The following is a 24,940-nucleotide window of genomic DNA, read 5'->3' as shown; positions in this document are numbered from 1 at the left end:
ATGGTCACAGAGAATGCGACTCTAGCTCAAGCCTTTCTTCTCTTGGGCTTCCCTGGGCCTCAGACCTTACAGCTTTCTCTTTTCATGCTGTTTCTGGTGATGTATCTCCTTACCATTGGTGGTAATATGGCAATCTTGGTATTGGTCAGTACTTCACACCAGTTACATACCCCTATGTATTTCTTTCTGAGCAATCTGTCATTCTTGGAGATCTGGTATACCACAGCTGCAGTCCCCAAAGCTCTGGCCATCCTGGTGGGAAGAAGCCAGACCATATCATTTTCAGGGTGTCTTTTGCAGATGTACCTGGTTTTCTCACTAGGTTGCACAGAATACTTCCTCTTGGCAGCCATGGCTTATGATCGCTATCTTGCCATCTGCTCTCCTCTACACTACCCAGCTATAATGAACAGTCTACTCTCAGCACAGTTGGCTCTTAGCTCCTGGATTTGTGGCTTCCTGGCCATCTCTGTGCCAACAGCCCTCATCAGCACCTTGTCCTTTTGTAGCTCTCATGCAATCAATCATTTCTTCTGTGATATTGCACCCTGGATTGCCCTGGCCTGCACCAGTACACAGGCAGTGGAGACGGTGGCTTTCGTGATTGCTTTTGTGGTTATCCTGAGTTCCTGTCTCATTACTCTGATTTCTTACGTTTACATAATTAGCACCATCCTGAGGATTCCTTCTGCAAGTGGCCGAAGCAAAACATTCTCTACCTGCTCCTCCCACCTCACTGTGGTGCTCATCTGGTATGGGTCCACAATTTTCCTCCATGTTCGAACCTCCATCAAGGATGACTTAGATCTGACCAAAGCTGTCCATGTCCTCAATACAGTGGTAACTCCAGTTCTCAATCCCTTCATCTATACCCTTCGTAACAAGGAGGTCAGAGAAACTCTGATGAAGAAGTGGAGGAGAATGTGAACCTCCTGAAGTGCCATAGACATTTCCTTCAAGAACACAGGGCTGAATACTTTTGTAATATATTTTTATCACTTACATGAAATTTTTCATAGAGTTGTGTGTGATGTGCAAAATATGAATAGTTAGAAATGTTTATAAAAATATAAAAAATGGGAATGTAAATTTATTTTGAGACACATTTTGCTCTTTGAATGTATATATTTAAAACGTATTATTTGACTCTGATAGTCACAAAGTAAAACATTAATTTTACAAGGATGTGAGAAGAATAAGCCAAGATATTGCAGGTAAAATGTAGATGAAAAAGTATATGTGAAGGGCTGGAGAGATGGCTCAGCGGTTAAGAGCATTGCCTGCTCTTCCAAAGGTCCTGAGTTCAATTCCCAGCAACCACATGGTGGCTCACAACCATCTGTAATGAGGTCTGGTGCCCTCTTCTGGCCTTCAGGCATACACACAGAAAGAATATTGTATACATAATAAATAAATAAAAAGTATATGTGAAGTTACAAGATACTTTCATGTCCCCTGTACAGTAATATACAAGCATTACAAAAGAATAATATTAGATTATGATTATTTCCAAGCAGTAGATTACAAACAACCAATATTTGTCAATGAAATACAGGTATTTTTCCTAAAATTAAAGATCAGTTGCTATTTCTAAACAAAACAAGCAGAAGATTAAAATTAATGAAAGGAAATGGTTGTGTGTACTGTTTTGTCCAAAACTAGATATAGAAATATCCTACCATACCCCTGACAGCATTACAGTTGAAAGGAAACAGAAACAAATTCAACAAAAATAAATGTTTAAGCTCAGTTGTGACATAAATTACAAGAATTCTGAGATAAATCATTCCTGGAAAATGAGTGCTTTCTTTGGTGGTAGAATTCTGGTTACCAAACCTGAGGTATATTTTCCTAGGAAGATTATAATATTTTGAGGTCCTTTAATAATTTCTCTTACTTTTTACCTATTCCTCATCCTCATGGGGTTTGCGGTAATGTATCATCAATTGGTGAACTGTATACAGGCTTCATTAATGGCACCTGAAATAAAGAAGCAATAACAAAGAACTATATGTGTCTACTTGAAAGGAATATTATGCACTAGATTTTTAGGAGCCAACTGGATGTTGTGAGATTAGAACAATTTTAGTACCAGGAGGCCATTCAATATATAATCTTTCTCTGTAACCTATGGTTTTACTTACTTTTGGGAGTACTGTTACAGGTGATTGCTTTTTTTGTTGGTGGTGGTTTTTGAGATATGTTTCAGCTGTTAAGTCTAAGTTGGCCTTGCACTGGTTTGGCACCAGTATGATTTAGGCAGTAAACGGGCTACTGTTACTATCAACTATTTCCCATGATACTAACTTATAAGATGATCATTTAGGCAGTTATTGGTGGTAAATGCCTTTAATCTTAGGACTTTGGAGGCAGAGGCAGACAGATCTCTGAATCTGAGGCCAAGATCATCTACCAAGCAAGTTCCACAAAGCAGGAATACAGAAAAACCCTGTTTAGAAAAAAAATGAGCATTTAAAGATGTTAAGACAGGTAGACATTTTTAAAAACTTAGTTCCCTTAGTAATGAAAATCTAATAGATAGAAAAGTACAAGAAATTGTCTTAAGTTTAATGGTTATATTAATATCTCATTTGAAACTTGTAGATCTTGTCTTTCTGCCTTGTCTCCTCATGGTTTTAATGCCGCAGGACGTGCACAAAATCAAACCCATCAGCATTTCATCATGGGTTGATGCATTGGGAGCTGATGGATGCTTTGGAGAAGGAAGATCTTTTTTTCCAAAATTATGTTTTAATGTTTTTGTAATACTGTTTAAATTTAAATATAAAGATAAAAACCCGAGAAAATCTGAATATAAAATGACTTATGCTTCTTTGATATTACTTTGAAACACTGAAGGAACAGAAACACAAATATATGCATTATATCTATACACACTTTATTTTTACATAACTACAATAGTAAAAGTGTTTTCACCCCAAAAGAATTTTTATACATATGTAGTTTATTTTTAAAAAAAGAAAACAATCTTTCCCACTCCTTCCCCTCCTCCCATTCCCTATACATACCCCCCCCCAACATACACCCATTCACTCCTCAGAGAGGGTAAGGCACATTGCTTTAAGGTTCAAGGCCCTCCCTACTATTTCTAGGCTGAGCAAGGTATACATCCAAAGAGAATAGATTTCCAAAAAGCCAGGTCAAGCAGAAGGGATAAATCCTGGGTCCAGTGCCAGTGGCCCCTCCGTCTGCCCCAGCCATGCAACTGTCAACCACATTCAGAGGGACTAGTTTGGTCCTATGCTTGTTCCTTCCCAGTCCGGCTGGCGTTGCTGAACTCTCATTAGCTCAGGTAGACTGTTTCAGTGGGTGAACCCATCATGGTCTTGACTTCTTTGCTCATATTCTTACTCCTCCCACTCTTCAACTGGACTTTGGGAGCTCAGTCCAGTGCTCCTATGCAGATCTCAGTCTCTGTTTCCATCAGTTGCTAGATGAAGGTTCAATGGTGATATTTAAGATATTCATCAGTCTGACAAGAGAGCAGGGTGATAGATATGGATCTGCTTCTTTTTTTTTTTCTAGAGCTTTCAGCTATGCTGTTAAATCTCTAATGTGAGCTTTCTCCGTTTTCTTTATGTGGGCACTTGGTGCTATTAACCTTCCTCTTAGCACTGCTTTCATACCGTCCCCATAGGTTTGGGTATGTCTTGTCTTTATTTTTGTTGAATTCAAGGACGACTTTAATTTTTTTTATTTCTTCCTTGACCCAGGGGTGGTTCAGTAGTTGACTGTTCAGTTTCCATGAGTTTGTAGGCTTTCTGGGTGTGGAATTGTTAAATTCTAACTTTACTCCATGGTGATCTGATAAGACACAGGTGGTTATTCTAAATTTTTTGTATCTGTGGATGTTTGATTTGTTACCAAGTATATGATCAATTTTTGAGAAGGTTCCATGAGACGCTGAGAAGAAAATATATTCTTTCCTGTTTGGGTGGAATGTTCTATATATGTCTGTTATTTGATTCATTACATCTTTTAGTTATCTTATTTCTCTGTTAAGTTTCTGTCTGGTTGACCTGTCCATTAGTGAGAGAGGAGTGTTGAAATCTCCTACTATTAGTATGTGGAGTTTGATTTGTGATTTGAGTTCTAGTAATGTTTCTTTTACATATGTGGGTGCTTTTATATTAGGGGCATAGATATCAGGATTGAGACTTCATCTCAATGAATTGTTCCTGTTATGAGTATAAAGTGTCCTTCTTCATCTCTTCTGATTGATTTTAGTTTGAAATCAATTCTATTAGCTATTAGTATAGCCACACCCACTTGTTTCTTAGGTCCGTTTGCTTGGAAAATCTTTTCCCAGGTCTTTACTCCGAGGTAGTGCCTGTCTTTGAGGTTGAGGTGTGTTTCTTGTAAACAGCTGAATGTTGGATCCTGGTTTTGTATCCATTACTCTTAACCTGTGCCTTTTTATAGGTGAATTGAGTTCATTGATATTAAGTTATATTAATGACTAGTGGTTGTTAACTCCGGTTATTTTTTTGTGGTAGTGTTTGTGTGTTTCCCTTCTTTGAGTTGTGCTGGTGGAGGGTTGTCAGATATCTGTGCTATTGTGAGTGTTGTTGGCTTTCCTGGGTTGAGGTTTTCCTTCTAGTAATTTCTGTAAAGCTGAGTTTGTGGATACATGTTGTTTAAAACTGTTTTTGTCATGGAATATCTTGTTTTCCCCATCGATGGAGAAAGAAAGCTTTGCTGGGTATAGTAGTCTGAGCTTGCATCCATGGTGTCTTAGTATCTGCAGCACATTTATCCAATTAAATTAATTACTCTTAATTATCAGAAACAAAACTGCAAAGTATCAACAGAAAACATTTAAAAAATCCTCCATAAAGTTGTTCTGGCCTCTAAAAACAGTCTGTGGCTAGATAAGACTGAAATTTTAAATAGCAAAGAAGTCAAGCAGTGGAGTAAACTAATATCCTATGCAATATAACAAAAAGGATTAAGAAGTTATATGTCTAATAAATGATTTAAATTTATAGTGTGTGATAAACTAAAATAATGCACTAGTAAAAAAGTACAAACTTTAAATGAAAATAGACAAAGGGTCCAATATACAGACTAAAAAAGCCACATATACATGTCCAAGAGCTATATGAAGTTCTTTAAAATCACCAATTATCATGGAAATGTAATCATAAACCAGAATGAAATGTAACCTTCATAGTTGTTAGCTTATCTGTTGTTAGACAGAAGAAAATGACGAGCATTCATTAGAGGTGAGAAAAAAAACAATTTCCTCACTGAAGTTAGAAATATAAACCATTACGGCCAATTTGGTATATGCTATAGAGTTTTCTCTATGGTGTAATTTTATGTTATCTAAAAAGTAAATAAAGTAATAAAAATGATAATCAATTAGTTACATGATGAGTATCATTTTCTCAACGGAAAAAAAACAAAGAAATTTCTTCAGCAGAATACAGACTTGTGCATTATACAAATAGATAATGTATAGAACCAAATTCTTATAATAATACATAAACTATCTAAAATCTACCTCTATTCTCTATCATCTGCTTATCTATCCAACTATACATATATATATAATCTATTTATTTCCATCATCTATCTAACTATCAATAAAAATAGTGATGGGCTTGGAACCAACATATTTAAATAGTTGGTTCAAGGGCAGTAGTGATATTTATTAATTAAATTTCTTTCTTTATATCCCCTTAAACACATTTTTCAAATAATTCAGATTGTTTAGTTATCATATTGTATATTGTATTATACAAATGTCTACAATGATAACATAATTTTCTTATATAAAATACAGTCAGTTATTTTACTTTTAAAAGTAATACCAAAACAAGGTAAATCATTTTTTAAAAAAATGTTTTATTTGTACTTGATGTTTGACAATTACATAAAACTCCTGTTTCTTGTAATATTGAAAATATACTTTATTTAGATATAGCACATCATTATAAATACAAGCCATTTAATTCAGCCAGTAAAGTACTGACGTACTAACGTGTCTGTGGAGATGATATAACATTCACTCCGGTACAGTTACCCTGGCATAAACAAATAGAATAGATCTCTATGTTAAATATGAAAATGCATGCTCATGTTCAATAATTGTTTATAACAGTAAAAATATCAAGCAAACAGGTCAGAGATGCCATGACCTTGACATGAATCTGTCCCACAGATTGGTTGGGCTTCTGGAATACAAACATAAACAGCAACGAAAGAATGAATAGATTTATAAATGATTCATTTCAGGAAGGCATTGCATTTAAGATTGTTCACTATATTTAACTAAAGAATAATTTGGCCCAATAATTTATTTGTAAATCCCTGATTGTTATTTTATAGAGGACTAAATTGAGAATACTTATACACTGACTTAATCTTAGAATGTTTTCCTATATATTGTTCTTTTTTTACTTTTTTGTAAGAATTACATTTTAAAAAAATTTTAAATTTACTTTTTTAAAATTCATGCCTTTTCATATTGCAGGCAAGGGGTCTACCATTTAGTTACATGTTTATTCTAAATTCTATTGGCAGAGAAAAAAGCTCTCCAGACAGTAGCTACCCAATAACCCCATGAATCACTGTGTCTCTAATATTTCTCATTGTTTAAGCCCCTAACCTATGTTCTTATAATGCCTTTTGTGTGACATGTGGCTACATAAAAAGCAAGTCATTTAATTTTGTGATTATTAGCCGGTATAGGCATGTTTTAATTGTCCCTCTGAGATCCACTTTAATGTAACCCTAAACAAACTAACTCAAGGTACTGTCTCTCAGGATTCCTGAGTTTGAATGAAAGCTAGCAATCTTGATATACCATAAGTGAGGAGAAATTTATATATAAGAAAGCACAGAGAGATACTTAGACACTGATCGTGACTACTGTCTCTTTTGAGTTTTCCTGTTGATTTAATACAAGATTCCACTCCAATATGATACAGCCCAGCCAAGCACTTAAGTGAGTATTTGTGAGAGTGGTAGTGATCAAATTATACCAGGATATTTATGAATTAAATAATTTATTTAATTCAAAAACAGCATGAAAGATCTATCCATAGCTTGTAATCCAATTCAAACAAAGGAGAACTTCTAACACATGTATTTTTATTGTCTGGATGACTTCTCAGTTGTTTCAATTTCATATAAAATATGAATAAATCAGTCTTGCAATATTGCCCAATACCTCTGGTTTCAATCCTCAGTATAAAAACAAAACAAACAATAAGAACAAGAAACTGGAGCTTAACAGAATGACCACTGATGAACAGAATATCAACAATGTGAATGGTTGGAAAATTGCTTAGCAAAAACTCTTTAAATTTCCTTAAATTTAATTCATAAATTAATTATGCATTTTAATTTTAAACACCTCTCAAGGAAAAAATGTTTGTGTAAGGATTTCATCGCTCATTTGATGTACATATCCTACTCGTTCTAGTTAAGGATGTGATCATCTGGAACAAAAAAGGGAGGAATTTTAAATGAACTCAAATCACTGTCTCTTTCTAAATATAAAGGACAAAATGTTTTGGAATTATTGTATACAGTTGCAATTTGCAGAAACAGGTATAACATTGGTCTGGGATCTCCATTGTTGCCCAGCTGTTCCAAAATCTGGAGTCTGAAATGTCTTTTTGTGCAGAGAATGCCTCAATAGCAAAACATGGCCAATTCTAGGATTACCAGCTGATGATTGCTTAGTAAAGAAAAGATATGTACGTAAGTATTGTCATACTCACATTTTACCTTTTGGTTTTAAGGGAGAATGAGTCAAATGGTGTGGTTCAGATTGTCTTGAAACATATTATTCAGTCTAGACTGGTCTCAGACTTCTGATGATCCCATGTCTCATCTTCCTGAGTACTGTAATGATGGGTGTTTATCAAGATGCCCAGGATACCACATTTCATATTTTTATGATTTATAGAATTCCTATTTAGTGAGGATCTTTCATTCTTATCTTTCCTTGGTCATTTTTGAAATCTCTAATAATTATAAATGCCTATTTTCATCTCTGTTTTAGTACTTTAGCAGTGACAGAAGCTAGGCTAAAGACAATGTTACTTTTTACACAATGCTTGAGTGTATTTGATTTATCAGTGTTATTTAGGGAATTGCCTAGAGAGAAAGAGTCTGGCAGAAGTCATCCAGGAATAGAACATGGGATAATTTCTACCATCAGATTCCCATGAAGCTCAAAGGCTCCTTCGACGTGTGTGCTCTTTGCAGTGCCAATGGAACTGACAGTTTCTGCAGAAATGTCAGGAATTATGCAGCATGATTTAGACATAGAAATTCTCAATAATATTGGAACAAAAGCCACATGCCATTAGATGACCAGGATCATGATATCCATGCCACCGTGCTAACTCTATGATAGGAGTATGTCTGTTAGCTCTATCAATGTCAAAAATCATTCCTCATATACAATATGATTATGTAGTATAAATTATTGTTTAATAGTCTCATTCAAGTGTCATTAAAAAGACTTAGACTTCAAAATTACTCATTGCGAAGACATTGCTTGTATTTACTCAGGATTGTTCCTTCATCCTGAAAAACAAAATGAACCTGTTTAAATCATCTCTGTATGTAGTTATAGGTAATGAACCTGTTTAAATCATCTCTGTATGTAGTTATAGGTAATGAACCTGTTTAAATCATCTCTGTATGTAGTTATAGGTTTTGCATAACTTTATTTTTCTGAGGGTCTTATTAAATAATGAAAGATAAAGAACAAGCCATAGTTAGATAAATTATTTTTTTCCAAAATGCACAAGCAGTTGTTAAGTGTGGAATCAGATCAAGATGGATAAAATACAGGTCTCCTCTAAATTAATCCTATATGCTAGCATCAGGGATGTTTGTCTAAATTTAGGAAATACTACATATCAGTTTTTCCCTTAGAAGTGTTATATATCCCTGTATTACGAGGCCATTTGTTCATTTCCTGGCCACCCAGACTTTCAAAATAACCACACAGAAACTGTAGTAATTAAATCACTGTTTGGCCTATTAGCTCTAACTTCTTATTAGCTAGCTTTATATCTTAATTTAACCAATTTCCATTATTTTATATTTTACTACTAGGCTCGGTGGCCTAGCAGCAAAGTTCTGGAGTGTTGGTCTCCTTCAGCGGCTCCATGGCTTCTCTCTGGTTCCGCCTCCTTTCTCCCAGCATTGGGGTTAGTTTTCCCCACCTAGCTCTATTCTAACACAGGCCTAAGACAATTTCTTTATTAACCAATGGTATTCAAAGCATACAAAAGGGAATCCCACATCATATCCCTATTGACTCTACACAAGATAATTTCTTGAACTTTAGTTTTCTTATCGCATTCAGTCTTGATATTTCACACACATACACGTAAGTATATTTAAGATGCTACCATTTACTTAGGACACCATTTTGCCACATCCTAACTTCCTTACTTATTCATTTTAAGACCTTTCTCGCAGTTTATTTCTTTTTAGTCTCTTATCTTCATGATCTTCAAAATATCCTTCAAAACTTATAAAAACAATATTACATTTATCAGGCCTCAGAACATAGTAAGACAGAAGAAAATATCTCTGTATGAAGAAGTCAAGCAGGAGTCATGTAATTGGTAAGCAAGTATGAAATATAGTGAGTTACATAAGCCAGTATTTAATAATCAAAGTACTCAATGGAGCCACCATCTCTATTAAATCACTGAACATAGACTGAGAATTGAAGGCCATATTTACAAATTCACACTCTTCATCTGTCTGCTCTGTATTTCTACAAGATACATATTTTTGAAATCACAATATTTTCTTTCTATACCTGTTATTTATCTAATTATTTATACAAAGTCTTTCATTTTGCAAACAATAGTTATTTGAAGGTTGTAAAGTAAACCACTGTATAACACATCACATTCTATTTACACATTACAGCATGATGGACAATTAACTTATTCCATATGGGACTTACGGAGGTTGCAAGGATAATTTACACACATTATTGAAATAGACACATAGTGGGGTATATATATTTAGAAATGGGTTTATCTTGAATTGCAGTCAACAAAAGTTATTTAACAGAATTTTATCAATGTCCTCACAAAGGTAGAAAACTATGCAAAAAAAGACATGTGTCAAAATTATTTTGAGGATTTGGACTTCAAGGAGATGGTCAGGAGTTTCACAAATACACAATATCAACATAACTTGCTGAATATTTTTCTTTGAAACATACTGATTATGATTAGTTCCACCAGCTTATATTGTTCCAAATATTCCTGCTTTTACCTTGTCAAGGAAAGTCATTTTATTACCATTATACAATCAACCAAATTCTTAAGATATGTATTTTCATAATATATTTATTAATGTACATATGTGAATACAAATTATATTCAGATAAATTTCAAGTGAAATATTATTGTAATATTTGATAACAGGTTTATTTCTCATATTTTTATTCCCATTATTGCCTTCACTTAGTTTAAGCAATCCATGGAAGAAAGAGAATCAGAGAATGAAATCTGGAGACTAGAGTGGACTGCCCGCAAACGAGAATCACATCATAGCAGAGCTCATGCTCCAAAGCTGGGCTTCATCAGTACTTAAAACAGCACACGTTCAGCAGAATCACTTGCAATGGTGCCTTTAATTCTCCATTGTTCACACTAGGAGATTAACCTAGTGTTAATTGCTGATTAACCACTTATGCACTATGAACTACAGCATTGTTAAAGAGTTTATGATTCTGGGACTCACTCAGAAATCTGAACTTCAGGGAATTCTTTTCATTATCTTTCTTTTTATCTACCTTGTGGCTTTCGTTGGCAATATGCTAATTGTCATTGCCATAATCTATAACACTGCCTTGCACACTCCCATGTACATTCTGCTCCTGGCCCTAGCTGTTATGGACATCATCTGCACAACGAGCATCATACCGAAGATGCTGGGAACAATGCTAACATCAGAAAAATTGATCTCATACGGGGGCTGCATGACCCAGCTCTTCTTCTTTACATGGTCGCTGGGGGCTGAGATGGTCCTCTTCACTACCATGGCCTATGACCGCTATGTGGCCATTTGTTTCCCACTTCGGTACAGTACGATTATGAACCACTACTCATGTGTAGCCTTGCTCAGCATTGTCATGGGTATAGCAGTAACCAATTCCTGGGTGCACACAGGTCTTATTCTGAGACTGACTTTCTGTGGGCCAAATATCATTGATCACTTCTTCTGTGAAATACCCCCACTACTAGCATTGTCCTGCAGTCCCGTGAGAGTCAATGAGGTGATGGTCTATGTTGCCGATATCACTCTGGCTGTGGGGGACTTCACCCTCACCTGCATCTCCTATGGCTTTATCATTGCTGCTATTCTCCGCATCCGCACCACAGAAGGCAAGAAGGCCTTTTCCACTTGCTCATCCCACCTTATCGTGGTGTCCCTTTACTATTCCCCTGTGATCTACACCTATATTCGACCTGCATCCAGCTACACCTTTGAAAGGGACAAGGTGGTGGCTGCACTTTATACCCTAGTAACTCCCACATTGAACCCAATAGTGTACAGTTTCCGGAACAAGGAGATGCAGGCAGGAATTAGGAAAGCGTTTGCATTTGTGAAAGGTTAATGGTTTCAGAAGGGAATATAACCTTATTCCTGTCAAACCATATCCTATAACGTCTCAAATTGATATATTTTTAAGCACCTCAATAGTACATAATTACGGTATAAAAAATCCACTTCCCATTTTTAAAAAGTCATAGCTCATTGGAGAAATGACACAGGGAAGTATTTATATAAAACAGGATTAGTCACTTCAGAATATATAAACAGCATTATCTAATGAGCTATTTCAAATGCTTTGAGAAATCAGCTCATATAATTTCTTTAATAAACACCAAGCACTTTCCCACTAATATGAAAATGAACTTTCATTCTATATAAGATGCATTCAAATTTGAGATTACAAATGATCCTAAATATGAAAAGAATTTAAGAAGATATTAGATACTCCATTAAAATCTGTTCATAGATGTTATTAAAAATAAGTGTTTTCTTCCAATATGACAGAAAACAAAAGCGCGGACTTATATGAGTTAAATGATGACTTAACATAAAATTATCATGATGAGAAGCCAAGGACAATGACACTAGGTTTTGATCCTAATACATGAACTGGCTTTGTGGGAGCTTAGCCTGTTTAGATGCTCACCTTCCTGGACGTAGATAGAAGACCTTCGTCTTCCCGCAGGGCAGGGAATTTGGACTGCTCTTCAGTATCGAGAGGGAGGGGGAATGGTGTGGGGGGAGGAGAAGAGGAGTGGGGATAGGGGGAGGGGAGTGGGGGGAGGGGCAATATTTGGGAGGAGGGGAGGGAAATGGGAAACGGGGAGCAGGTGGAAATTTTAATTAAAAAAGAATAAAAATAAAAATTAAAAAAAATAAAATAAATAAATAAATAAAATAAAAAAAAGACCATCCTGAGTGAGGTAACCCAGACACAGAAGTTGAACATGGGATATGCTCACTCATAAGTGGATACAAGCTGTAAAACAAAGGATATTGAGCCTATAGTTCATGATTCTAGAGAGACTAAGTAACAATGTGGACTCTAAGAAAAACATGCATAGATTCACCTGGAAAAAGGAAATAGACAAGATTGTCTGGCAAAATTGGGAGCATGGGGTGGGGAGAGAAGGGAAGACAGAGGGGAAGAAGTTAGGAGAAGGGGAGGGGGAAGAGAACTTGAAGATATGAGTTAGTAAAATGGAGGAAGGACAGAGATGAGAGCAAGGAAAGAAATGTTTTGATTGAGGGAGCCATTATAGGGCTAGCAAGAAACTAGTGAAATTCTCACCTTTCTGGACGTAGATAGAAGGACCTTGGTCTTCCCGCAGGGCAGGGAATTTGGACTGCTCTTCAGTATCGAGAGGGAGGGGGAATGGAGTGGGGGGAGGAGAAGAGGAGTGGGGATAGGGGGAGGGAATTGGGGGGAGGGCAATATTTGGGAGGAGGGGAGGGAAATGGGAAATGGGGAGCAGGTGGAAATTTTAATTAAAAAAGAATAAAAATAAATAAATAAGTAAAAAAAAAAAAATTCCCAGGTATCCCCAGTTAAGACCCTAAGTAATAGAGGAGACGGTGTCCAAACTGACCTTGTCTTGTAGTAGGACTGATGAATACCTTAAATAACACCATAGAACCTTCTTCCACCAACTGATGGAAACAGAAGCAGGGACCCACAGTGGAACACTGGGCTGACTCTGCTATTTCTAAACTCACTCTAAGAGGTAAGTTTCATTTCCTTAGGAAGCAGTAGCAAGTCCCAGGAATCATCTAAAAATAGCTAAATTCAATTAATCATTGATATGATATCTTCAGCAAAAGGTCTCACCATCGTATTCTAAAAAGGCACCCAAGAGAAATGTCAATAGCTGATCAGGTTTGGGATATGTCTATAGAAATCCACAAACCAACAACTCCAATAAAGTTAACCCATACCTGGCATTTGTTATCCAACTGTATCTTAGAGAGACATTGTCTTCCTGGTGAATGTAGGGTACCCCCGTTTGTATACCTATCATTTAGGGTATATATTTTAGGAAGCTTCTATAGTATCAGGTTACCATATAGGCTCATCAAAAGTATTAAGCCTTGCCAGGTGGTGGTGGCACACGCCTTTAATCCCAGCACTCGGGAGGCAGAGGCAGGCGGATCTCTGTTAGTTCGAGGCAAAGCCTGGTCTACAAGAGCTAGTTCTAGGACAGGAACCAAAAAGCTACAGAGAAACCCTGTCTTGAAAATCCAAAAAAAAAAGTATTAAGCCTTAATTACACTTTCCTGTTTTCCCTCATCTACCCTACACTCAGCCTCCACCTCCTTTTATTCTTCACGCCTCATTATTACCTCCTTCACAGCACCTGAGTGACATCATCTTCCCCTTGAACACAGTGCCCCCCATACCATGGCAGCTTCCATCTTTTATGACTTACATGGGTACTACAATTTAAACCCTTATCTATAAATTAAAAGCTATCACCCATTGATGAGAGAAACTATGCAATATTTTCTGTGGCTGGTTTATGTAATTTATAGTGATTATGACCTGTTTGACCCATTTATCTCCCAACTGCACGTCTTTCAGTTGAAAGACATTCCATTGTATAAATGTCCCACATTTTTAGTATCCATTCGTCAGTTGATAGATATCTAGGCTGTTTCTGTTTCTTGGGTATTGTGAGCAACAATGAACATGAATGAGAAAGTATTTCTAGAGTAGAATGTAGAGTACTTTGGGAATGTGACCAGAAATGGTATAGTTAAATCATGTAGTAGATCTAGTTTTAGTTTTTTGAAAATATCATTAATGATTTTCATATTGACTCACCAATTTTCACTCCCACTAACAGTAAATGTTTTTATTTTCTCAACAAAGTCTCCAAATTGGTTCCCTTTTGTCTTTTAAATTTTAAATCTCAAAGTTTTATTTTAAATTTGTCTGCTAAGTGTGTTGATTATTAAAAAATTCAGTCATTTTTATTTAATGTTTCTGAACTTTCCGTGTATTTCCAATTAGCCTTTTGGTTTTCCATATTTTCAATTAGCCTTTTGGTTTTCTTGGTGATTAGTTTTTCAAGTTTCCTGTATGTTTGACAAACAAACCTTCTGTTAGAAAAAGTTGATTATGAATATTTTTTCCATTCTGAAGGCTGCTATTTCACTCATATTATGGTGTTATACAAACCTGAAATCTTCATCCCCACTGTCTAACCTTCATAGAGGAAGGGCATACTACTAGATGGGCAGTCATTAGTATTCCTACCTAACTACAAACTCTGTAAGTTAAAATAATGACTAACACTGCAAGATATAAACACTGATGCACTCCTGGCATGATTATGAGAATAAGAGAATCAGGTGTTCATCTCTAAATGGGACATCTATACTACACATCCTCCCCACAATCTTCATGAGTCATTTCAAAAGAGTGAGAAAATTGTAAATTACACAGCTAGTGAGCATTGACAACAAGGATATTTTTTCTGAGCATGACAAAGTTGTATACATGAAATCACAATGGTTGTTTGTACTCACATAGGGTCTGTGCAATATCAAGCCAGTAAAGTAACAGGATGGATGATACTTAAATCGTGAATTTTTGTTTACTTTCTTTCAAAAATAAGTTTTAAATAAGCTGTACTGCTTAGCAACATTCTGGTTGCTTTTAGACAGTAAAACTAGCCAGGCAGTGGTGGTGCACGCCTTTTATCCTGACTCAGTAGTTAGAGGCAGGTGGATTTCTCTGAGTTTGAGGCCTGCCTGGGCTACAAAGCTAGTTCCAGGACAGCCAGGGCTACAGAGAGGAACCCTGTCTTAAACAACCAAAAGAAAAATCAGTAAAACTAAGCTACCATAGGATGTAGTAATCCAGCAGCTGGGAATTCACTCAAAGAAAATGAAATCAAGATATTTAATAGATACCTGCACATGTTTATTGTAAAATGTTCATAGCACTTGATACATAACTTAAGACTTAATGTTCACCCTAGCATGGATAAATAAATAAGATATTGAAATGGTGTACTATTAACTCACAATAATATATTAATTCAGGCAGGCATAGTAAAAATAATACTCATAATCCTAGCACTTGGGAGATGGACGCTGAAGTATTAAAACTTCAAGGTCAATCTTATCTAATCTGAGATCAGTGTGGGCTATAAAAGACTAAGTCTCAAACTAAACCTTGTCCCTAGAAAATGAATGAGGCTGGAGAATATTATGTTAAGTAAAATAGATAAATCATAATAAAATGACAAATACCACATGATACATGTAGAATCTAACATCTTTTATATCTAAAAGATTAGAATCATAGTTAATCTTTGGATAAGGTGGATAGAAGAAGTTGGGGAAATGATGGTCAAAATATTCACTCTAACAGTTAAAAAGAGGGGTGTGAATTCAGGAGACTATCATAGGACAAAATGGCTATCGTTACTTTTACTACAGTCTGGACTTTTGAAAATTCTCAGAAGAGAAAGTGTATTTTTGCCACAAGAGTAATGACAAGCAAGTGATGTGTTTCTTAATTTGTTACACTTAGTCATTCTTCTATATATTTGTTTACAAATCCTTACATGTAATAAATGCATGTAATTCTGAATGTAGTTGATATAAAAATCATTCCCAGACAAAACCACAGCTAAGAGGCTTCAAAGGAGGCAAACTATGTCCCCCATACCATTGTACTTTAATAAAGATTTCCAAAACCCAAAAAAATAATTGTTTCTTGTTATATATGTACTATGTGCTTTGCACACCCCACATGTATGCTCATATTCACACAGTTCACATACATGATTTATTATATTGTGTGACATAATACTTTCCCTTCAGTGGACAGAGCATACCATAATGTGTCATATTTATCGAGCTCTGGTGGAATTTCAGGCTGAAGTAACATGTGAACTGCAATAAATATGCAGCAATAAACTATACAGACTTCTCTGACACATGCTGATTTCCTTTGGATGCATGTTCATTCACTGGATTATTCCAACCTATGGTTCCTTACTTTTACTGTTGGAAAAAATCCAGGATACATAAACATCTGAAAATTCATCGTCAATATGTCAAAATTATTTTCAATATTTTTTAAGTCTGAAACAATTAAGAAGAGATGCTAGAGAATCTTGCCAAAAAATGGTGCCTATGCCATTGAACTCATGTCAGTTCATGTGTTGGCTCTTCAAGAACAGTGAACTCTACATCCAGCAACTTGCTCGCTCTTTTTGCTTAATCTTTTTAAATATAATCTTAATTTACTTTAGCAAATGTATTTCACTAAAATGATTTGTTTTCTACAGACTTCATTATTTAATTCTACATAATTTTGGATGAGTTTTCCAATAGTTTTAAAAGCATAGATTTTAGTACGTGGCAAGGAAGCATACTAAACAGAAAATGAGAAATCACTTGTGTAGGAGGATGCTCACTAAAGAAGTGGGAAAGGATAATAACTAATAAACTTGTCTTATTGCAGAAGTTTTATTAGATAACTAATGCTTTGCTTTCTTTTTCATAAGAGTAAAGGTAGAAGTACGAATGACCTAACCCCTATCAGTGAAGGTAAATCATGTCATGTAGATACTTCTGTGTAAGAGAGTGGATTAATAATTTTCTTAGCATTCTTCTACATAAGAGAGTGCAAGTATGTGTGACTGTATATGTGTATGTGTCTGAATATTTATTTTCCATAGGAGAATTGTATATTTTTTTATTTTGTGTAGGGGAGATTCTCTCACCAGTTATTGGGTTTCATATATAATAAAATATGGATGCAAACTTTAAGCAATTAAATAACTTATTATGAATTGAATAACTTAAATAATGTGCTTGTTTTACAGGATATAAAATAGCTATATCTGCACTCAGTAAGAATCTTACTGTAAAAGTTGTTGTGTGACATACTTAAATACTAGAGAAAGAGTATGCTTGAAGTACAGAGTGATGTATTTGTCTCTAAAATCAGTCATATTTCAAATGGAAATACATTTTTACTAAAAAAAAATACCTTTTATTTTAACAGTGAGTAAGCAGGTACAGATAAGCCTGGTGGAATATAAACAAAACAATTAAAGAGTTTAAATTCACCATTAAAGACTCATAGTATAGTTACACTTCAAGTATACGAGTTTACATAATACTGTCCTCCATCTCCCTAAACACTACAAAACACAGAGGAAATATGTCCAATAATAAGCAAATGTTCCTGTGATGTTCATGAAAATCACAGCTGGTCCCAAAAGAAACCTGGAATATTTTATCCAAGTTTTTGTTGATTTCACTGTTGCAAGTTACTCTGAAATCAACTGAGGAATTCATTATTGTCAGTACAACTAAGTTACATACCCTGAGGCTATTTTCCTTAGTTCTCCTGAGATCAAACTGCAAATTCGTTTCCTTGTAATTATCTATACTTAATTGTAACTTTTTAATTGTCACAATGTAACACTCTAACAAGTCCCTTAGCAGGCCCAGAGCTGGAGCATAGCTGGCAGGTATCTCAACTCTAAAGTTTCATAATAAATAAATAATTCTAGCAAAGTTCTTTTATGTTCCATGGGAGGCAATTTGTGCTCCACTCAACCCCTGTGTTGTAAGCATGATTTTTTTAATTTACTCACTGGGAGGTCAATTGGTCGAATTTAGACTCATAGTATTACTTCTGGCATTTTCATTAATGCAAGACAATCATACCATACATTAACGTTTTGGATATTACTGATAACTTCACTTTTTCTACTAAAATTATTTGTTCTTTATGTGGGTGGCTTTTTGTGTACACCTTCAGTCACTTTCATAAAATAGAGAAGAACATAATGCAACACAAATCAACAATCTTAAGATAATACAATAGTATCCCTCCACCACTAAAAAGTAAATTCTGATTTTATAGTTTAATACATAAATGTATATATTACCCCATTTACTTCCCATTTCTCCATAGTGACTGATAAGTAGAATGAGATTGAAATACTTGCCAGCTGAACTGGACAACACCCCAATTAGGGTACAAAGAAATTAATTATATATGCACACATACAGAGTGTTCCTAGTAGCCTATTCTATGGGTTTCTAATTCTCCATATTTCTTGAAGTCTCCATTTGTATTTCATCTTTCAGCATTTCTTTGGAGAATGTTGTATCATTTCTATAACCCGTTTGCTTGAAACACACGTACATTTGTAAAAAATAAAAGCATTCTTATCATTGTATTATTATTACTTTAAATGATTATGCACAGAAATTTGTATATTTGTAACCAAACATTAAGCATTTTAATATTGAATAGCTTTTGCGACTATTTTATATACTTATACAAACATATTCATGTGAGTTTATGCTTTGTGTGTTCATGCTTGGTGTCAGTTTGGTAATCCAAACATGCTGTACAATTGGAATTAATCTCCATATGTATTCTAGAACTTTTCTGTAATATTTCTCCATTCTTTAAGTGTTGCAGCAGTCCATGCAGTTCTCAGATATGTTTCTGCATAGCATGTTTCTCCTGTGTTACTTATTAAATATGATGTTGTCAACTTAATTGTAAAGGTTGCTTGTCATCACCCTATCTAAGATATTCTATAAAACCCATTTTACTCGAGACCACACTCATTATAGGGAAATAAGCACACATTTGAAAGCAGTCATCAAAGAATTAGAGCATATGCTTAGCTTTTCAAGGCTCTGATTTCCATTTCTAATTCCTCTAAAAAAACAAACAAAAAAGCAACCATTAGAGAGATAGAAGGTCCAAGGAGGCTTTTGCTACTTTACACCATCTGAATTATGCAGACTAAAAATATATTATTTTATATTTATTAATATGTTCACATATAATAAAATTCCATGCATAACTACCACTTATTAGAGCTTTGAGTTAATAAGTGATGTGCTTCACTTATATATCTGTAAGTGGACATTCAGAGCTATGTCCAGGAGATACATGGGAGGATTTGGGAAAGGCATCTGCTCAGTGAACAGAGCTACATGGAACTGTAGAAGTCTCGAATCAGCCCATCTGAGGAAACATGAACGTGAAAACTGCCATGGAACCTGTGGAAATTGAAAAGGAATTACAATATGTTAACTATAGTTAATAATAATTTGTTGTACTCATAAAAATACTTAGCAGAGTAGATTTTGTGTTGTCATTAATCTCAAGAAGATCATGTGCATCCTAAAGCATCCATGATTTACTTAAATTTAGATAATCCATGATGTATAACATTTTCAAAACAGCATTCTACATGTGAGAAATACATAAAATTCCTTACAAATTCAATAAGTATAAATTTTCCAAGATGCCGCATGCTAAAAAGTTGTTAATCATGTTATGCAGGATGTGTTATTAGATAACCTTATAGCCACCCTATCTAGTGTCTTAGGCAGGACTTTCCTAATACTTAGCTCATGAAATAAAAAAAAAAAAGTCAGGCTTATGAAACATAGTTTTGGCAATTGTCAAAAGTATTCAGAATGTTTGCACCCAAGAGACATTAATGAAGAGAAGTGATTTTTAAATCTCTCATCCTGAAACATTGCACTATCGTCAAGGACATTATTAAGGTTTCTCTTGTTTTGGTGTAGAGTAAGTTTAGATTATATAGGCTAATTTGATCTTGAAATCATACCCTGTCTGTACTTGCCATCTGAATGCTAAGATTACAGAAGGAACTACTACCTCAAACTTAGATGTTTCAAAAACTGAAAGCACAAGGTCATAATTTATTTAAAAGAATAGTAATAAAGGATTGACTCTGATCCCTGTGGTCTATAAGCATTGGCCTACATAAAATTGTTCATTTAATTCGTATTTCCTTCAGCCTTATAAATTCCATGCCATTAGAGAGTGCCGAAACTGGCCTCCCCCTGTACTCAGACTGATAATTATCTTAAATATCAGCATATAACCTTCATACAATAACAGATGGAAACAGAGGCAGAGACCCACATTGGAGCACTGGGCTGAGCTCCCAAGTCCAGTTGAAGAGTAGAAGGAGGGAGAGTATGAGCAAAGAGATCAAGACCATGAGGGGTTCATCCACTGAAACAGTCTACCTGAGCTAATGGGAGCTCACCAACTCCAGGTGGACTGGGAGGGAACAAAGGAACAAACATGGGAGCAAACTAGTCCCTCTGAATGTGGTTTACAGTTGCATGGCTGGGGCAGACTGCGGGGCCCTGGGACTGAGGGGCCCTGACAGTGGCACTGGGATTTATTCCTACTACATGTGCTGGCTGTTTTGGTATCCTATTCCCTTTGGTTGTATAACTTGCTCGGCCTAGATGTAGTAGGGAGGGCCTTGGGCCTTCCACAAAGCAAAGTGCCTCACCATCTCTTAGCTTTAGATGGGGGTGCACGGGAGGGTATGTGTAGGGAATGGGAGGAGGTGAGAGAGTGGGAATTTGGATTGGTAGTTTTTTTTAAAAAAAATCTAATAAATTAAACAAATAAAAATAAATTCCATGCCATTTTATCCAGATGTTTCCAGGAAGAAACTCCATTTTCATATGCAGTCAGTCTTTATCATATCCTCTATGGTACCTGTGTGTATGAGAGAGAGAAAAAAAAGAGAAAGAGAGAGAGAGACAGACAGAGACAGAGACAGAGAGACTAAGAGAAGTAGATCACTGTGTTACCCTGGCTGTTGTCTTCTAAGGTCCAGTCATCCTTCTCCATATTAGCTAAGACTACAGACATGTAACACTGTGCGCTTTTTCTATACTCTAACAAATGAAAAATATGACTGATGATTAAAATACAATATATTATCAATATCTTAGCATATTTAAACTGTTGCTCCTCCTTTAGTGTTTTAAAACATCAGAAATATTTTTATTTCAGTGCTACTCTATTAATTTGTAAAGTTTGTATTTTATACTTTCTAAATAAAATATACTCTTGATATAATTCAAAGTACATAATACATCTATCTTCTCAAAAACATTCATCATGCATTTCCAATATAAAACTTTATTTAAATATTTAAATAAAATTGATATGTATGTATAGCCTCATCTTATTATTAATTTCTGTTATTTTATGAAAACACCCAATTTTTAACAAACCCTTAGATGGTCTGATCTTCAATATATATAACACTAACCAAAATAAGGCCAAATGTCTCTATTAAAAATCACAAAAATATGTGTAAAACTTGAAATGCTTCTTTAAATTTCATAGGAAAAACTTTTTCTTTCTAGGCTTATACAATTTACATTATAATTTTCCTACAGATCTGCTATCAAACTATTTTCTATATAAAATGTACATAATTTGGGGTGAGAAAAATGGACAAGCAGTTTAAAGCACATATATCAAGTCTGATGAACCTGATAACCTGAATTTGCTGTGTTTGTTCCCTAACATTTGTTCTCTCACTTCCATATTCAACCTGTGGCACCCACACTTCCCTGTCACCACACGGAAAATAAGGAAATATTGAAACATTAAATGTATAGGCTTACTTACTCAATGTGTTTTTACTATGTATGATCCTAGGGGCAGTTTACAAAATATTTTAGACATATTTTCTCTGTTTGAAAGAACTAAATATATCTGTGTGAGTATGTGGATTTATGCTTCTGTGTATATGTGTGCTTTGTGGGTAGCCATCATTTTAACCTCACCGCCATCTTTGGTAAGGGCACCCACGTGTGCTAGTCTGCCATCTTTGTTAAGGGTAATAATGCGTGTTAATCTGCCATCTTTGGTAAGGTTAACCATGTATGCTAGTATTCTTTGACTTATTAAAATATTCTTTTTAATCTTCTTGCATCTACTAGCATTGATAAAAGTAAAGATAAACTGTAACTAATTGGATAAAAAACACACCTTAGCTTATATGCCCAGTTTAACAGGTAATGGTACCTATTTCTCAAGCGCCTTTACAGATCTGAAAATATGGCATTTTAACAAAAAAAAAAAAAAACACAGAGACATGTCAGCTTTTGCAGCACCCATTGGCTCCTCCAAGAAGACCTTCTGCTTCCAGGCCTTACCTTTGGGTTTGGCATAGCTAACCACACAGCAAAAAGTGGCCTTTCACCTCTTCAGCTTTCTGGATGCTTTCTGGGGAATTGATCTACTCATCCTGCCAAGACAGGTAGATTAAATCTTCCCCCACAGGAAAAAAAAAATATTTGAGCCTCTTGTACTCAACAGCTAATGGCAAGCCCTGCTTCTAAGACTACTGTTCTCCAAGGACTAGGAGAGACTTTAGGATTGCCTGCGTAGCTAAAAAACTGTCTCATCTTTGCTCGTTTATCCCTCCCAGATCTGTCTAATGGCATTTGACAATCTAGATACTGTTAACTTATTACTTCATCCCTGACATTTAATAAAGTTTCCTGTTAAAATACAGACAGGTTGCCTAACAGGTTTCAGGTGTATCAGAAAAATCCAAGGTTCCCAATTACTTTAATTGGCTTAACCTAAAGCAATAGCCTTTTGCTGTAACACCAAGATGTAAATCTGTTTCAGTTCTCTTACAGTTTCCTGAAAAGTTCTACCGCTGTATCAAAATCAGTTCTGGTAAAATAAGTAAATAAGTAAGTAAGTAAATAAATAAATAAATAAATCTAACAGTCTCCAGAGCCTTTTGCTAACTTCAGCCAGTTTCAAGCATATTTCACAGACCTGGACCAAGGCCAACTCACAAAGTACTCTCCGGATAACACCAACACCTGCAACAGCTCCTGGGACTTCACCATTGATACCAACTCTTTGAAATGAAGGACACCTACAAACTAAAATCTGGTTGTATCTAATACACCCGAGCCTTACCTGTCCAACCAGGACACTACCCTGTTCCATTCTTTCTGGCAGTTAATGCATAGGACCAGTAATAAGACTGTTTTCTCCTAGCCACCTGCCTTCTCTCCTCCCTCAAAAAGCAACTGCTTGAGGACTCCAGGATGACAGCATACCAGATTCTGCCCCAGCCACACCTCTCTCTGAGCATGAGCACACCAACTCTCAGCTCTCCCCTCTCCCACATTACCCCATGCTCACAGGAAGCAGCCAGACTTGCACCAATGCCCCTTTATCCAAAGAGAGCCTAAAAGGTGTCATAAATATACCTCAGCTCCTTGTCACACACTTATATCCAAAGAGTTTGGGACGCGATATTGAGTTGGAAGTGTCACCCCAGCCTGGCAAGTACTGACCCCTCCCGGGGAGGATCAGGACCACTCCACAGGGTATTTAGAGTCAAACCAGAACAAGGAACACATGGTTTGGGGGTTTACGTGTGCTCTCCCTCTGTCTTCCCCCTGCCATGCTCCTGGCCACCCGAGAGTCTGTTATTTAATAAGCTCAGGGATTTAATTTGGTTTAATCTGATCTAATTAGATTCCTTTGTGCTGACAGAGAGGCTCTGTTAGAAAATATTCCTAACAACCACAATAAGATAAATGGGGGCTAAACATCTGAGGGTAAAAGTTAATGGTTAATAAACCTACTCACAACAGGTTTCATCTTTCCACGTTTATTTATTCCTTCTCTTTCAATCCTTATTCTTCCTTATTTTCATTTCTTCTCTCTCATTCTACCTTGTTCTTCATTGTTCTATCTATTCCAAATGTTTCCCAGCCATATATTTTCTTAAAACCAGCAATTCTCCAGTCCTAGCAGGTTCAAGGCCTGGAATCCTTTTGCCCTATAAAAATCAGGTAAGAGTGAGTTTTCACACACACAGATATGTGACTGTCAACTCCAATGTGGGAATGACTAGTGCATTTATAGTAAACTCCTAATGAAGAAAGTTTGTAAAGAAATGAATTAAATCATCAGAGAATTCTAGAGGGGTAAGATACTGTGCTACACCACATATTTAGGTGGTGAGAAAAAGCTAAAGGGTTTATTTTCAATAAAATTATGAATAGAGAATGAACTGTTTAAACCAGCATGAGACTCCTTTTCTCCCAGTATGCTTAGAATTGGTTAACAATGCAGCCTACATAAATAGTCAAGGAGAAGCCATGGTTCTTAATCAAATAGCACATACACCAGATGCTGCAATTTCTATGGGCCTAGGTCTGGAGTTTTCCTTTAGAAATATAAAAGGGACCTAGACCTCTAAATTATCAGCTCTTGGTTATGCTGTTATCAGTTGTTCTGACCATGGGTGTTGTGGGTCTTTCCTGGGTTGCAGTTAATTATCTCTTCTGCTGTCCTTGAAAGTATAACACAGGCTGTAAATTTCCTGAACTAAAATCATCAGTAAACTGAGGTGAAAGTGAGCATAAGGAGTTAATTATCTTTTAAGTGGGGTAAAACCAGAGCAGTAGCTTGGGCAGGTAGCAATTCTAAGTCCTTGGGGATCATTTAAGAGATCATCTTAAATGAAATGCTTTTTCC

The 24,940-nt window shown here is 35.7% G+C and overlaps 2 protein-coding genes across 2 annotated transcripts; both read left to right on the top strand.

Moving 5' to 3' along the window:
• Positions 1–927, top strand: LOC130865521 (olfactory receptor 6F1). The gene has a single exon (XM_057756627.1). The coding sequence runs from the start codon at positions 1–3 to the stop codon at positions 925–927; it is 927 nt and encodes a 308-aa protein (XP_057612610.1).
• Positions 928–10,717: 9,790 nt separating this feature from the next.
• On the top strand, positions 10,718–11,638 carry LOC130865024 (olfactory receptor 13G1). Its single transcript, XM_057755854.1, has one exon. The coding sequence runs from the start codon at positions 10,718–10,720 to the stop codon at positions 11,636–11,638; it is 921 nt and encodes a 306-aa protein (XP_057611837.1).
• The last annotated feature ends 13,302 nt before the right edge of the window (positions 11,639–24,940 follow it).

This window comes from Chionomys nivalis, chromosome 23, assembly GCF_950005125.1.
Source record: "Chionomys nivalis chromosome 23, mChiNiv1.1, whole genome shotgun sequence".
Taxonomy (NCBI): domain Eukaryota; kingdom Metazoa; phylum Chordata; class Mammalia; order Rodentia; family Cricetidae; genus Chionomys; species Chionomys nivalis.
Note: the sequence above shows the minus strand (reverse complement) of the source record. Positions and strands in the feature narration are given on the sequence as shown.